Here is a 15,563-nt window from a genome sequence, read left to right on the forward strand (position 1 = left end):
CGCTCTCATTCATGTGGCTGCTGAAGTGTTGGCTTTCTCTGTTTTATTGTCTTCCACTCACAATGTGTGTCCCCACATGACTCCTGCTGTATTTTTTCCTGTACGTATTATTAGTATTAGTATCAAACAGTAAGCTCTGTACTGCAGGAAATGATTGAGATTCACATGTTGCCCACTGACACCTACGTTCTGTGTATTTCCTGTCATGTTTCCTCGGTGATGTTCTGAAACTGTGACGACATATGAAAGAAGAAATGGAAGCAGAAGCTGGACTCCCTGTTATGAAAACAAAACAATTAAATAAACACTTGGCTGATCACAGTTTGTGCTGCTTGTTTACTGCAGCCTTTTTTGTCTCCTTATTCCACAACAGAGCCTCCATTCATCAAAAACAGACTGAATTGGTAGTAAATATCACTTTACATTCTTCCACCCTGACAATGCCTCTTTGACGATACTTAACTCGCGGCGTCTTCAGCAGTGGTTGGAAACAGACTTGACACAATATTGACAATGTTGCAGTGTGAAAAAAAAAAAAAAAAAAAAAATCAAACATCACAAAGAGTTCTTCTGTCCACACACAATCTGGTTTGTGCAATTATTGTCTGCTTCAGACAAGTTTTTCAAATGCAAACAACGCTGTTAAAAGGTTTATTGGCATTTTTCAAGGAACGATAAGACCACTGTCAGGGAAGGAGAATGCTTTGAATTATGTAAATCACATTTTTTGTGTAGCAATGCTCGGTTTATATATTTGTATATCCACAATCTGACATGAGCACCTTAAAAAAAATGGTACAAGTCTCACCTTTGGTGGACAGACAAGAAAAGAAAAGACAGGAAGAAGAGCAGTGAATACTGAGTTACATTCTTGAATAGCCTATGTTTGAGAGTAAACCTTTCATGCATGCTTTTTCAATTCATCCCGATGAGTCATTTTATTATGCCTTTTTCCAAAGACACTGCACAGCATTGTATGAATGTAGGCTTTGATAATTGTGACATTCTCCCTGCAACACACAAGAATTTTTTGTTTATTTCTTCGGTCGAAAATGGAGTTTGGAAGCAACTGAGAAACATCAGATCTTCTGTGTCTGACTAAACCTGCTGAGACAATCACACCCATCTGGCTCATGCAGCTGCAGGCCAAGCCAAAAGGTTGCTCAAGGAGATCTGCTGGATTTTAAATAGTCATTAAGTGTTGTGTTATTTTTTCTTTAATCATATCACAAGTCACAGTCTTGCTTAGGCCGGTGTCATGTGACTTCCCGTATCCTGCGGGAGATATTAATCATACACACGCACCCGCACACACACACACACACGCACACGCACGAGCGCATGAGCACAAGCCGTCCATCCCCATCTAATCCTCTGATTTTTCTCCCCTCTGCAGTCTGAGCTGCGATGTTTTCATTGTAGTCGAGGGCCGTGACTCACGGCTGTCCGTGCCAAGCTATTTTGTGCTGGTTCACACTGACTGACACACCTAAGACCAGGAAACACACCCGTTCCCACATATCCTTGTATTCAGCTCGATCGACCAGGCCCAGCGCTGCGACGAGTAGAGTCGCAACTCGCTTTGTGAAAACTTGGAAGATATTGAGAAACTTGTCCTGAATATTTAGCTGTTCTTTCTTACACAATCCACAGTTTTATTGTAGCAAAGCTCGCTCTCTGAAAAATCTTTGCTTTTAACTCATGAGGGCATTTGAATTGGATTTTATGCAGGACAATAAAAGGTCTCTGCCTGCTGTCTCTGAATCAGAACGGGCTTTACCGAGTAATTGTAAAATTGGATGACTGAGGCCTTCCTGAGTTGTAAAGTTGGGTTGTTACGTGACCATAAACATTCAGTGCCTGTTGAAAGGTTGTTGGACAACACACCATTTGGAGAGAAGCCCTGCTGTTTACATGAAGGCACATTATAGGAGTTGCCTGTCTGGAAACAGAAACTGCTGTAAGATGAAACTGTTCTTCCAAAGACAACACGAGCCACGCCTCGGTATCAAAAGGCCAAACATGCACAGAGCTGCAGGTGCGGTACGGGACACTGAAAAGATCATCTGTGGTTAAAATTGATATCGAAAAATCTCCAGGGAGCTTCTTTCTTTTTTTTTTATGAAGTTAAATGATCACTGAAGTCTTGAAACTGAAATTACATCTGTTCTTTACCTTCTATCGCAGAGCATACTTAAAAAAAAAAAAAAAGAAAATCCCACATTAAATGTGCTTCATGTTTGGCACATTTTTTGTTGCACCCCTTTAACATCGTTTATTTAAAATGCCATTTTAAATATCCAAAGAGTGCAGCGATACTATGCGCCATGCTGAGTTCTTCAGGATCTCTGCTTATCTTGTGCATGGTTGGGATTACTCCTTTCCTTTCATCTCAGCGTGTGCACAATTACACACAACTATAAACATGAATGCAAAACGAGTGAGTCTTCTTTAACTGCACCCAGTTTTTGCGCCCGAACAGAATCTGAGCTTTCTTGACTCATGCACGTGTATCGTCTTAATAATGAAATGTGTGTGTGTGCGAGCGCATGTACAAGCGTGTGTGTGCGCCACTCCTTTGTGCGCTCCTCACGAAGAAACACAGTAACTTCCTCGGTGTGCGCGCTCCCTCCTGCTTGTTGTTTCCTATCTGACCTCTCCGAGCATGGGTGTGACCTGGGGAATGAAGGAGGCTTTTTCAAGGACTGCTGGTGCAAGACGTGCAGAGGCCCGTGCACGTATTGGAACATCCATGAGTCCATTTAAATGTCTGAAGCTCACATGCAAAACCGATGTATGTTGGGTCGTGTTTTTTAAGCAGTACTCAAGTACTTTTGCGACGCTGATGCACACTGGAGAAAGAAAGTCAATTATCAGCTTTTTTAATGCATAGTTTAAGTTGGTGGAGCTGTGCTTCCACACATTATCTTCATCTGTAAACCTGTTTCTGAATCTATTTGTTCAGCCTAATTTTGTCTGAGGCACAACCCAGTCGAACTCTCCCTCAGTAACTTGTCAAGTCATCTCTTCTGCCTCTACAAGGTGTCATTTACCTGTTTGCACCTTTCATTGCTTGACATTGAAGTGAACCAGTTTCTTTGGCTGGGCCTGCGTAATTATCCTGAGAAGAAAAGAAAGTGAAGGTATGCACTTTCGTGAAAAACTCGTGAGATATTTCAGCCATAGTTGTTATCAAAGCAGTCTCGAGGAAAATAAAAGATCCCTCAAACATTTTCCGAGACACCATTACGGTCGCGCTGCTGTCAAAAAAAGACCATGTGTCCATGAAAATCACAACCTTTGTAAAGTGAGCTTGAAAAAAGTATGCAAAGCACATTAAAGTTAAAAAGATAAAGTATCAAGGAACAGTGGCTCGATAGTCCAGGGAGGGCATTGTTCCGGCAACCAAATGCAGTAAATCCCGGCTCGTAAACAGACAGTTTGCTCTGCGGAGAAGTAAAGGACTCACTCCTGAGTCATTTTGTTAATGACAACTTTGTGTCAGTTTGTGTGCTGAAATTTCAATCCTGTAATTGCATGTTTATGTCAGCGTTTATCATATGATATTCATTTTGTGGTGTGTCTCTCTGTGGACGTCATCGTTCTTGTGAGAAGCAAAGTAAAAGCTTATCATGGGCAGTTTTACAGAGTTAAAACTCAGAAGATATTTCAAAAAGAAGGCAAAAAGTTTTAAATACAACTTTTTTTGTTTAGCTTTCAGTCCACTCTCAGAATGACTTGATGTGTATGTGCACTTTTGAATTGTATAATTTTCAAATTAAAGTCTTTATCAGCAACTAATTGCAGATTCAGTATCTTTCTTCGATCTTTGAGCAGAACTTTTTTCTGTTGCATGTCACAGGAGCCTGTTCAGTCAGACAGTGGGTGGTCCTATGGCTTGCAGAGGAACCACTCCCTCACACAGGTCCCCTCCCTCTCCAGGCCAGCAGCCCTACCCAGCTCCCTGTCCAACCACTCTGCTCAGCCCAGAGGAGCAGCCACACAGAGAAAAAAAAAAAAGTTAAAATCAACTCAGAGGAGGGAGGGAGGGGGGAGAGAAAACGCCCTGGAAATCTGGTTGATCGAGAAGTAGAAGAAGAGTGCACAATCCTCTCAGACTGCAAAGTTGTGACAGTGCGAAAGGCTTTTCTTGGGCAGGGGGAGAAGGACACAAGTTTTCCAGGATGCTCAAGCTGGTGTGAGGCTTCTCGGGCGCTACGGCTGCGCACAGGTAACTGATGCACCCTTTTTCTTTTCTCCTGTTTCACTAAAAGTTGTTTTTGAAACTGCCTTGATGAATGTTTCCTGTGCTGGCAAACTGCATATCACTTGAAGTGACTTGGCCAAAGTTTAAGCAAAAGTGTCAGAGTTATCTACCCAGCATTCCTGAGCCATAAAGAGTGTTAGCAGTGAGAGTGTGTATCAGTAGTAAGATTACAATGGCTTGTTTGTGTTTTACTGCCTGTACTTATCTCCAGTGGTGTCTCATGATTTTTCTTTTTATTGTTTTTTTTTTTTTTTTTTTTTTTTTTTTTATATGCCATTCAGGAACACTTTCCTGTTGGGGGACTTTTTTTGTGCTAGGTGTGTTGTTGCATGGTTCTACTGGAAGTTGCCAGTGATTTTGTGTGGAAATTCAGTTAAATATACACTTAAAATAGAGCAAGACAGGAGAAGTGGGTGTGTACCCACAGCCACCACATGAATGCAGCAGGGCCTGACTGGAGTTGCGCACTTCACTTTTTCACTGTACAGTTGTTGTTATTCCAGATGTAAACCAGAGGTAAATGACTTTCATCATAAGAAATATGTTACTGCAACTTCAAGCAAAACTGCGTGAAATCAAATCCATTGATATCTGTGTGACATGAGTGTTTAAGAAAACAAGAAACGTTTTTATCCTACACATTTACTGAAACTTGGGTGTGTCTGGTGATATAATGTTATCATGTTACCATTTGGATGTTTTTTTTTTTTTTAAACTCCATTAAAACTTGGGAGTTTAAAAAGTAAAGGTACTTCCCCATAAGAGTCTGCAGCAGCAGACTTGGGTGTGGATCCTTCGACTTCACCTCCCTCTTTTTTTTTCCCTCCCTCCTTGCTTTTCCGTCTCTTCGCTGAGGCACACCCTTTTACAGTTAGAAAAAAAAAACACACAAAAGCGAAGAAAAAAAAAAAGACACTATCATTTCACAGAGGCTCTAAGTACTTCCCCAAGGTCTTTCATGGGGTATCAAGGACGTACAGGCTTGAAGAAAAAGTTTTCTGTAAACTTTTCTCATGCGTGTTCACTGCTGCGTGAATATCACTTCTGTTCAGCAATGAAAAACTTTTTGAGTGATGCAGTGGAATCTGCTGGAACAGTTTAAGTCTTTTTTGACAAACAAACACATCCTTTTCAGTTTGTGATACTCTGTAAAGTTGAAGATGATCAGTGCTTGCTTGATTCTGAGTTGTGCAATGTGTTTTAAGACTTTTCTGTTTCTGAATTGTGAAACAAAGAGATGTTTCTTTGCCTCTTTTACCTTGGTTTTCTTAACCTGGGCCCGTGGCCAGGGCGTGCGGGGGAGAAGAAGGGAGGAAGACAGGGAGAGAGAGTCAGGGAGTGAGTAAGTGAGGGGGGATGGGCGGGGCGGGCGAGAGGAGGGGAGTAATGGAATTTAGTGGTTTGGAAAGACAAGCTAATTGAAACCAGGTTTGAGGCATAGAGGGGGAAGCTAAGACTTTGCACATTGGGAGAAAGAGGAAATATGCAACTAAAAAGTTGAGGACTTTTATGATTTTATAACTTTAACTGCACATTTTTAAGGTGTGGTCTGAACTACAATCATATTATGTAATCTTGTTTTTTTTTTTTTCTCGATATGAAGCATGTGTATATGTAGAGGAAGAAGCTAATATGAAACAAAAGCAGACATAATCCTTGTTTGAATCTTAGTTGGAAGTTAAAATTCACTGTATGCAGCTGCCTGTTGCTCCCTCATGCCACACCCAAAAGTTCAGCTCAGGGAAAGCGGCTTCCTGCTCCGCTCCGCGCTGCGCAGTACTTTCTACACCCTCAACTCAACCCACATTTCATTCCACTGCTGTAAATGTCCAACATTTCTCAAATTGCTCGCGTCAAGGTGATTGACTGTGACGCAGACTGCCTGGAAGTCTGAATGGTGACACAAGGCTGAAGGTCCGTGCATAGCTGGTTGTCACAGGAGCTGCATTATGTGAGGTGCTCTCAGTATGGAGAAACAGTCACGTCTCACCCGGTGATAACGTGCTGTGAAGCGCTGAGTGCATGTCACCAAGTATTGAATTCGGCATGCCGGGACTGTCGCCTCGGGCAGGGACGTGAAAACATACAGGCAAAATAAACATTCCATATTCAAATTTAAAGCGCTCAAACATCCAGAGCAGGTTCTATCTGTAACTGAAATGTTTGTTGATTAACAGGGCCTCATCTTGGTTTAGGGCGGATTCTGTTTGTCTAAAACTAGCGCCGTCTGCAAGTGCGGTGGTGTACACAGGCTACATTATGTTGTCGCCTACAGTAATGTAGGACATTTGGAATTGCCTAAACCACACAGGAATTTAAAGAAAAAAAAAAAAAGAAGCTGTATTGGCCAATTTCTGCTAAGTCATAATTGCTGCAGGCAGTGCACAGCGGCGCTCAAACACACCTTGTTGCGCTTGCCACTCATGTGACAAACAGCATCTTCAGTGGGCTGAAAGAAGGAGCATGCCTCATGGCTGTTAGGAGTATTAACCTGATTGTGTCAGATATTTATCACAGCGGTCTACCAGGTCTAATATGTTCTCTCGCGCTGTTGATTGGCAGGATGAACGAGGGGCTCGATGTTACTCATACATGCCAGTGTGAAGCATAAGGAAACTGGTCTCTAACACACTTCCTCTGCCATTTCCTCATGGGTTTGTTGAGTGGGCGGTTGGAAGGAGAGTTGGTAAAGGAAAGAATGTGGATGGAGCAAATAAAATAAAAGAAGAGAGGGTGAGGGGATGTAGTTTTTACTTGATTAAGGAGCAGACAGTTCAGTTTTGTAATAGTTCGAAACATTCACCAATAGTATGCGATTTCAGAAAGCCTTTCTCGACAATCCACCCTGCTGCCACTCCCTTCTCACCCATCCACTGCTGCTTGGAATGTTTCAGCCTTGTCATCTGTGAGCAGCGTCTATCACTGTTGTTGGCTGCCTTGCCGAGAGAAAAAAAAAAAGTTTTGAAAGTCAAATGTGATAGTTATCACTTGTCACATACAACAACCATGTGAGCTACACCCATTCACATGATGCAGTTCAAACACTGTTTACTGCTGCTGAGAACTTATGCAAGTATGGAACTAAAAAAATAAAAAAAAGGGAGTGAACCTTTTATCATTAATCGGTCTCACACCCAAGGTTCACCAAAACATCTGCTACTTTAAAAAGGCGTTTAAATGCAATGATTTCCCATGGAAGTCGCTGTATTGACCAGTCTACCTGCACATAAACAGTCGTGTTGTGCTGCGCAGGGAGTGACATGCAGCATCTGCTGCCAAAACTCTATTTGGAGTGAGGCGCCCAGAATGTCAGGCAGCAGGGCTTGGAATGTAAATTCAGAAATACATTCAGCTTTGTTTAGGTTTTCTTTATCTGGTGCCAGATACTCAAGGATGGCACTCCGCTCTATGCTGCACTGTCTTCTTCTAAACAACCCCACTCCAGCCTGCTATTATCTAAATATTAGTTTTGAATAATTGTTCTGATGTGGTCCTTATGCCTGAAAGCATCCCATACATTCATGCGTGCTTGGGTTACCACACAGTCATGCCTTTAAACTTCCTGTTAATTGCTTCATGAATGGATGTCATTCTGTAGCGGACAGACACAAATCTTGAATAAACCCTTCTGCTTTCACTCCCTTTGGTAATACCAGTTATACCAGTTTCCAATTTGCAAAATTTTGTATTTCTCTTTGTGAGACTGAGCTGTGTTCAGTTTGTTGTTGCTCAATGTTCTTGGCAATAGAAATGCCGCCCCCCCCAGGGCACCAGCTCATGTTTACTTCTCATTTTAGCAATAGCTTTGTTTCATTTTACAAAACAAAGTTACTGCTGTACCTTTATGGAAGAAAAAAAAAGAGGCACGGCAACGGTCTTGTTTGTTTTTTGGTATGACATACATTGTCTGAACAGGATTTATGGAGCCTCCAACAGCAACAGTTTATGATGCGGCTCCTGAGAAGGAAGGAAAAACTCCCCTTTAAAATCTTTGCACATATGGAAAAAATGTAAGAGCCCATGGGAGAGAAAATGCAAAGTGAGATCCTCCCTCTATGAGGAGAGTATCAGAGAATAATAAGTTATAAAGGGAGCTGTTGCATATCTGATACTTAATGCTTCATACGCAGAAAAACTTTGTTGTTACAGAAGGAACAGTCTGAACTCCAGAACAAGAATATCAGTGCAGGTTAACCAAACTTTCAGCACATTCACTGTTGTTGTGATCTCGTTAAACAAAGAAAAGAGGATTTTAAGAGTTTTCTTGAGTTTTTCCATTTGGTACATACTTCCTGCCAAAGTCACAATGGTTTAATCAGAAGCAGGCCAAGTCGGCGTCAGTGGGCAGGCTCTGGCCTTATGCAGTGCTTGTGGTTTAGTTGAGGGCTGTGTGGACTATGGAGTGCAGAAAAATCTGTTGATTTTGACCCTCATTCCTTTTTTTATGCGTCACACATGCATGTCGTATCAGTGTTTTCTGAGGAAAGAGTGAAGGCTGGGGCCTGCTGCGCCCCTTCTTGTGTTTGTTGTGCTTGCTGTGTTAAACTAATATATGACAGGGGAAACAGGGAGTCTTTTCTGTTTTGAAAAACAAGACTGATTTGGTCAGTGCTACTATTTGTGACTTTTTTTTTTCTTGTTACTGCTCAGAGTTCCTCTCATTTGGTCATAATCAGATCTGATCACCTTCCAGCACCATTGCGCCCGAACTGTAATCACAGTCACACTGCTCCAATTTTTGCTCCATTTTTCTGCTCACACAATTTATTAGAGCTGACAGTCAACATAATAGATTTACTGAAGCTTTGATCACTTATCAGTATATTGTGGCCTACTTAAATAACAACTGTGAGAGCCAAACAGTTCAGGTATGTGCCCGCGAGCAGAACGACAGGGCCTGGGGTGAGAACGAAGTGCACAGCATGAGCGCTATTTGGCGCTTCAGCTAAATTAATGAGGACGAACGTCATCGTGTTTTTATCACAGTGACTCAATAAATCAGCACATCCAGTGTTACTTCTCTCTATTATGCTCAGCAGATTATGCACATGTGATTAAGCCCGGTGTTTTTGCTTATTTGAGCAAAAACCTGCATGGTCTGGGGGGGTGTGGCGGGCTGACCACTGGGCAGAGTGAAAGGTGGGCGGTGTGAAATGAGGCTAGAGTTAGAGAGAAAGAGGACATTTCTTTGGAGTTAGTCACCATTGGGGAGAGGCTGGGCTCCCTTCCAGCTGGCCTGACGGCTCTATCAAGGAATGTGTGCGACTGAAGGCCTGGGTGGGGCTTTGCACCGAGCTCCCTCTGCAAGCAAAGCAGAGAGGCCGAGCAGCGTGATTACTGCCGTGGACCGCGGTGTGACATTTCTACTCACACAGCATGTGCTTTTATTTGTTTTTCCCACTGTTGGTGACCACATTTGCCTTACTGCGTGTGTGTGGTCTCGCAAAACTATAACTAGAAGGTGGAACCACTAATTTCTTATTTTTCAGTTTGTTTAATCTCATAAGGTCATTAGGATGCAAATCTGCTTTCACAGTCTTATTTTTGCTGTGTTGCTTTTGTGAGTTACAGCAAATCACAAAAAGTTCCAAACACCACAGATCGTGTTTGATTGTTACTTGTTAAGGGGAAAAAAAAAACAGTCAGATCAGTGATGTCTGCTGACCGAGCAGTCTGATTAATATGTCTGTGTAAAAAGAGTTTGAGCTGGAGAGTGTACACAGCTGCTGTTTCTCCCCACACAAACATAATGACAACCACACACTGACTGGCCTTTATCTCTCTGTCTGCTTTAATACGAGACGTTTTCCACACAGCAAGCTGTCACAGCACATTCTTAGACAAAACTTTTATTTACTACCAAATATGCTTCACTATTGTTAGTTATGAACATAAACTAACTAGTTTACTCACTTTCTCTCCACCACAACACAGCTGCCTAAAAAAAAAAACAGTCTGTTTAGACCCTGATTTCTGTTTCACAAACATAGTTATTTGGCTTAATTTTCTCCAAAGTAATGAGCAGTTTAGTTTATTGAACACAGAGTTTTGGGGAGGGGGATGCTAATGATGGGGTTGGTGTGCCTGTCTGAGGAAATTTTGAGCGCGACGTGTTTGCACCAGTAGCTGCCTGTCTGCACACATAAAGTCTGGATCTGTTTGTACTGGGAATGACAAAGAGATGGTCTGATTTCACAATGTGTCTTCAGTTTAAACCACTAATCCCCTGAAGACCTGGAGGACGCTGGGCTGGTTATAGCGTGTTGAAGGAAGAACGCCGCAGACCATGAATACAACAGTTTTTCAGTGCTAAATTGACTTTTATTGTTGCCAGGTTTACTATTACACTCATTTCAGCCCTCATGTACTGACTTGAATGTTTATCTCCAGAAGGAAGGGACAAACTAACCAGGTAGCTGGGTTTATTGACTTTAGGGGAGTTCTACTTGATTTGTTTCAAGGGTCAGTACTGCAGCCACTGGTTGGTTAATCAGAAGCCACCAGAAGGCTCCAAATGGTCTTGAGCGCTCCATTGATCTTGTATGCAAAACGCCAAAAGTAAACCTTGAACATTGCAGCTGTGTTTATGGTTTTGTGTGTGATACAGGGAAGCACCTCGTGAAGCAACACTAACTAGCTCTTGATGTTTTTTTGAGAATGTTACTGTTTGTTCATCCAAAACAGATCATCATGTTATTTTTAGAACAGATTATTTTATTTATTTATTTTTTTATTTTTAGCATGTAAGCATTCCATGTTTAGTAAAGAGCGTTTTTCTCTTTGTTTTTCTGTAAACAGAAGTCGACAATTCAAGTACGAAAGCATCAGTGAAGCCCTCGGCTGCGCTTGAGCAATCTGAGGTAAGCGTTCTGACACATTCTGCAACAAAGTCTACATTCCACATCTGTTATGGATTAAATAAAGCAAAAACAAAAAGACTTCTCTTACGACCCACCCCGTCCCAAGACTATCTAGTCAGTGTCATGTCAGAGAGGCAATCTGGTATGCATCCAGACACCAAGCCTCTACTGGAATGTTTGATGCAAAGCCTTTGAACCTGGAAGGTCATGCCTCCACCATTCAGCTGTGAAAGGCCTGCCTTGTGGTAATCTGACACTTGGCTGCTTCTTCTCTCCGAGCCTCCTTTTTTGCACCCCTTCTTCCTCCCCCAGCGACCACCTGTTTCACGGGAACCCCTCACCCCATCTTATGAAACAACCTTGTCAAAAAGCGCGCCGTGCTCACACTGTTTTCAGTGTGTGCATTTTGGCAGCTGTGGATAATTTATTCCCTCTGAGCGGAGGCATAGCCCACACGTTACACAGCCAGTGACATGGTATGAGAGATGGCTATCCTGAAATGCCTTGTGGTCGCACTTAGTCAACAGAAGCTTTTGTCTGGCTGCTTGTCCCCGTTTCCCCTCTTCCCATAACGAGCCATGATAAAATATGACAGACTGCCAAACTTGCTTGTTTCCTTTTAATCTAATCTACTCCGTTCATGCGTCCATTTCAACCGTTTTATTTTCCTCGTATGTCTTTGATCACTAATTATACTTGAGGCATCAAATGTAGAACACTTACACGGAAGAAAATGAAAGTAGATAAATAAAGAACTGGCTGGTTGTCATGTTGTTGATCCATGTGAGTCACTGACTGCATGCATGTCTTATGATTCCAAGAACAGAGGCTTATTGATTTAGTATCTGTTTACATCACAATCCTCTTCATAATCAGATGATCACCCTAATTTAATTTTACATTGCTATATATTTTTTTAAGTTCAGGCTAACATTCCAACAAAGTGTTTCACTCTATCTCTGACTGTCTCACTCGTTGTGTGACTTTATTTATTTGTTTATTTTTTACCCATTTCCTCTTTTCTCTAGTTCCCTCCCTTACTCCACCTCTGACCCCCATACTCCCTCCCCTCAGTCAATACACACCCACACACACACGCTCAAGTCAAAACTGTGAGAACAACATCCCAAATGCTTCACTTTCAATCCCCGGAAGACTCTGTAACTTAAAGGTTTCGATAATGTGGATTAATGATGCGACATGAAGATGTTCTAGTGGACAGCAAGAAAAGGCAAATGTATATGACTTATTTTGCATCTAATGAGTTTCCGTGAACAAAAGGGTGTGACCTCTTCTTTTCCTTCGGTCTCGTTCTTCTGTGATGTGAAGAGATTGAGAGTGCTTCAGAATCATAAGTCACCCTCTTAAAAACTCAAACGATCCACACGTGTCCTGTGTAAAAAGAAACGCATGGGGACACGGATTGTTGTTAACTGTGTCTAATTTTAGGTGATTCATTTTGGGGAAACTGGCGTAAAAGCTCACTCTCTTAAACCTGAGTTGGCTCTGCATATTTTCCATATCCATTTCATCTGTACCAGATGCACATAACACTACAGCTGATAGTTTTATGTGTCAAGTTGAGCCAAGTCACACTGACACAATGTGACTTGAAGAAACGGGGGAGGAAACTGAAAGGGGGATTTTATGGAAGAATCTAGCAATTTGTTGGCGTCGTCTTCAGCGTAAACGTCATCTCATTCCCTGGTATTATCTCCCACTGTGGCCCTGGCTTGTGTTATTGTGCCTTGGGAATCTGCAAAAAGCCTATTTTAGAGTGCAGGTTCAACATGACCTCAAATCATCACGGGCATTCTCTAGTGTTCAGAATAATGTAACACTGCTTTATTTATTGACATGAAAAAAGTGGTGTACTGCTGGTTACATATCATTGGACAGAATCGAATGCACTAGATTTTCACTCATATTTAACATATTTTTGACAAATTTGTCAATATCATCAACATGCAGTCTGTCGAGAATCATTGACACAATTAAAGTGCTTTCTTCAAATTTGTGTGTGGTCCTGTATAATGGCGGTGTGGTATGAGTGTCAGGCTACTGTTAAATGAGTGATTCATGTGACATATTGTTTTGAAACACTTGTTTCTTTATCCTTGGTTCCTCTTGTTTTCAGCATTATGTGCTATCTGAAAGGATGACGTAGTTTTAGTGATGAACTAAGATATTTCAGAATTTCCAATATAATTATAAGCTTTTGTTTGTTTCTTACGTTGACATGATTTATACTGATAAAGGGAAATAGAAATATTGCAACACATTTTATAGTTTATCTTGCTCACCATGCAGTGGGCTTATTTCACAAATTGTGCAAACACAATTGGCAGTTTTTACAGGTTGGTAGTAGAAGGCAATATGTTTTGAAGTCCACTGTATTGAATCTGATATAGCTTTTTACCTTTTACAATCTGAACAAAAAAATGGTTGAAAAATCAGTCAAATAATCAATACCTGCCTGAATAAATTTTAAAAAATCTGTAGATTTTTAAAATATCAGTTTGTTGAGGAAAACACTGAATCATTTACCAGCTGAATAGTAAAAATAAAGCTGATTAAGAGGTCATTTTGTTTCCAATAGTTGCCTTAGACAAAAATGAAATAAGTAAGTCTAATGTGAAATAATACAAATCATTTCAGCCTTGTGACTGGGTCGCAACAGATTTATTTTGTCGAAGTGGTGGGTTGTGGAGAGGGGTTTGGTATGAGGAAACAATAGGCGGACTGTTCAAACCAAGAGAGTGGACTGAGTTAGTCAGCAAGTTTGAAGAGCAAAGGCTGTTTGACAATGTAGTAAACACGCCCTCTTATTGAGATCATTTCAAATTTCAGGTTCAGAACAGAAAAATAAGTAGTTATGAAAAGCATTTGTTCATTTTCTCAATATATCCTGATGTAAATGGTGAACTGTCGTTTTTCTTGCTGAAAGGAATAACTATTTATGACTTGAAATATTTATGTCTGAATTCCAAGGAATCTCATTAGAAATGCAACTGTGATTAAAAAGTTGGACAGCCCGTTGTTGTACATGGACATTATGGAACAGTATTTTGCACTGTCACGCTGTGAACGAGGTTTTTTTGGTCATCTGCACCTGTTATTACAAAGCAAGGCAGTCTTAACCAGCTTTGTTCTCTCTATTGACTATAGCTGTGTTCCCTTAGGGAAGGGTGTGGTCTGACTAACCAATTTTTCAGTACATAAGCATCCTCAGGCAAAAGGCCAGGCAATGATGATTCAATGTCTTAGGGAAGAGAGAGGTGATGCTGTCAAAAAGAGTTTTGCTGCCATCTAGTGTTCACTTTTGGGTTGTGCAAGCATGAAATCTCAAAAGGATGGAGTGACAGTTTTCACTTGTTCTGATGTTGAAAGGAAATAATTTACTTTTTGTGCTCATACATTACAGCTAATATATTTCTCATGATTTGTCACTGTCTCTTTTATTAAAGGAAAACAAGAACAGGATTTTCATCACACCATGGCTGAAATGGAAGAAGATAAGTTCAAGGTATTTCAGACATTTGTGATGCTGTTGTTAGCATTTGCTACATATTTTGTGCCACTTGTGCTGAACTTGTTGCTTATATGGTCATGTGTACAGATGGCTGAAGAGGAGGACACCAGGGAGGTGCTTTTTCCAGACTGGGAGGGTCCAGACAAAACTGGTCTGACCATTGAACAGACAAGTGGAGGGGAGATCTTTGTCAAGGAGGTGAAAGGAGAGTCACCTGCTGGACGGTCTGGAAAGGTGTATGAAGGTAACGATGTCTTCTTCTCTTTAAGTCATTGCCTCTCTTTAAATGTTAGCATTTGGTACTCACCGACATAAATCACAGATCTGTCTAAAATTATTCCCAAGACACTCTTTTGATTCTCTCTCTCTCCTTTTAATTCATAGGTGACCAGATCGTGGGTGCCACTGTCTACTTTGAAAATATGAGCTCAGAAGAAACTGCAGATCTATTGAAGGCCCTGAATAAACACAAGGTTGGACTGAAACTACAGAACAGAGGAGACAAATCTCCTGGTTACTCACCCTTGAGCACACCGTGCCGCTCACCAATAGGCACCCTCACATGGGAAGGAAAGACTCGCTTTGGAGGCTCCAGTCCAGATATCATTCTCGTAAGAGCCTTCATAAGAACTACATTGTTTTGTGACATGGTGTCCAAGCTGCTTTATAGTGTAACAACCAAAAACTTAACCATGTTTATTACATGGTAACTGCCAATAATGTAATAATTTTGAGCATCATAGATGTAATGAAGCCAATTGAAGGAGGCCACAATTATGACTGGCAGGTATTACATTATTGGTTGTTATTACAATGTTGGTTGTTACACATGATTCATTAACTCTTTAACTTTGCAGTAACCGAAACCCTGATCTTTTTTTTTTTTTTTTTTTTTTTTTCAAAT

General features: G+C 41.2%; 1 protein-coding gene across 1 annotated transcript in view; it reads left to right on the plus strand.

The window, feature by feature from the left end:
- Positions 1-4,010: 4,010 nt before the first annotated feature.
- ahnak (AHNAK nucleoprotein) overlaps positions 4,011-15,563 on the plus strand; it is a 31,394-nt gene continuing 19,841 nt past the window's right edge. Inside the window, exons 1-5 of the mRNA XM_030111917.1 lie at positions 4,011-4,231; positions 11,066-11,127; positions 14,595-14,653; positions 14,747-14,903; positions 15,044-15,270. Of these exons, the coding sequence (XP_029967777.1) occupies positions 14,624-14,653; positions 14,747-14,903; positions 15,044-15,270 (414 nt within the window). The 5' untranslated portion in view covers positions 4,011-4,231; positions 11,066-11,127; positions 14,595-14,623. The remainder of the gene's footprint in view (positions 4,232-11,065; positions 11,128-14,594; positions 14,654-14,746; positions 14,904-15,043; positions 15,271-15,563) is intronic.

The sequence above is a fragment of the Salarias fasciatus genome, chromosome 2, assembly GCF_902148845.1.
Source record: "Salarias fasciatus chromosome 2, fSalaFa1.1, whole genome shotgun sequence".
Classification (NCBI taxonomy): Eukaryota; Metazoa; Chordata; class Actinopteri; order Blenniiformes; family Blenniidae; genus Salarias; species Salarias fasciatus.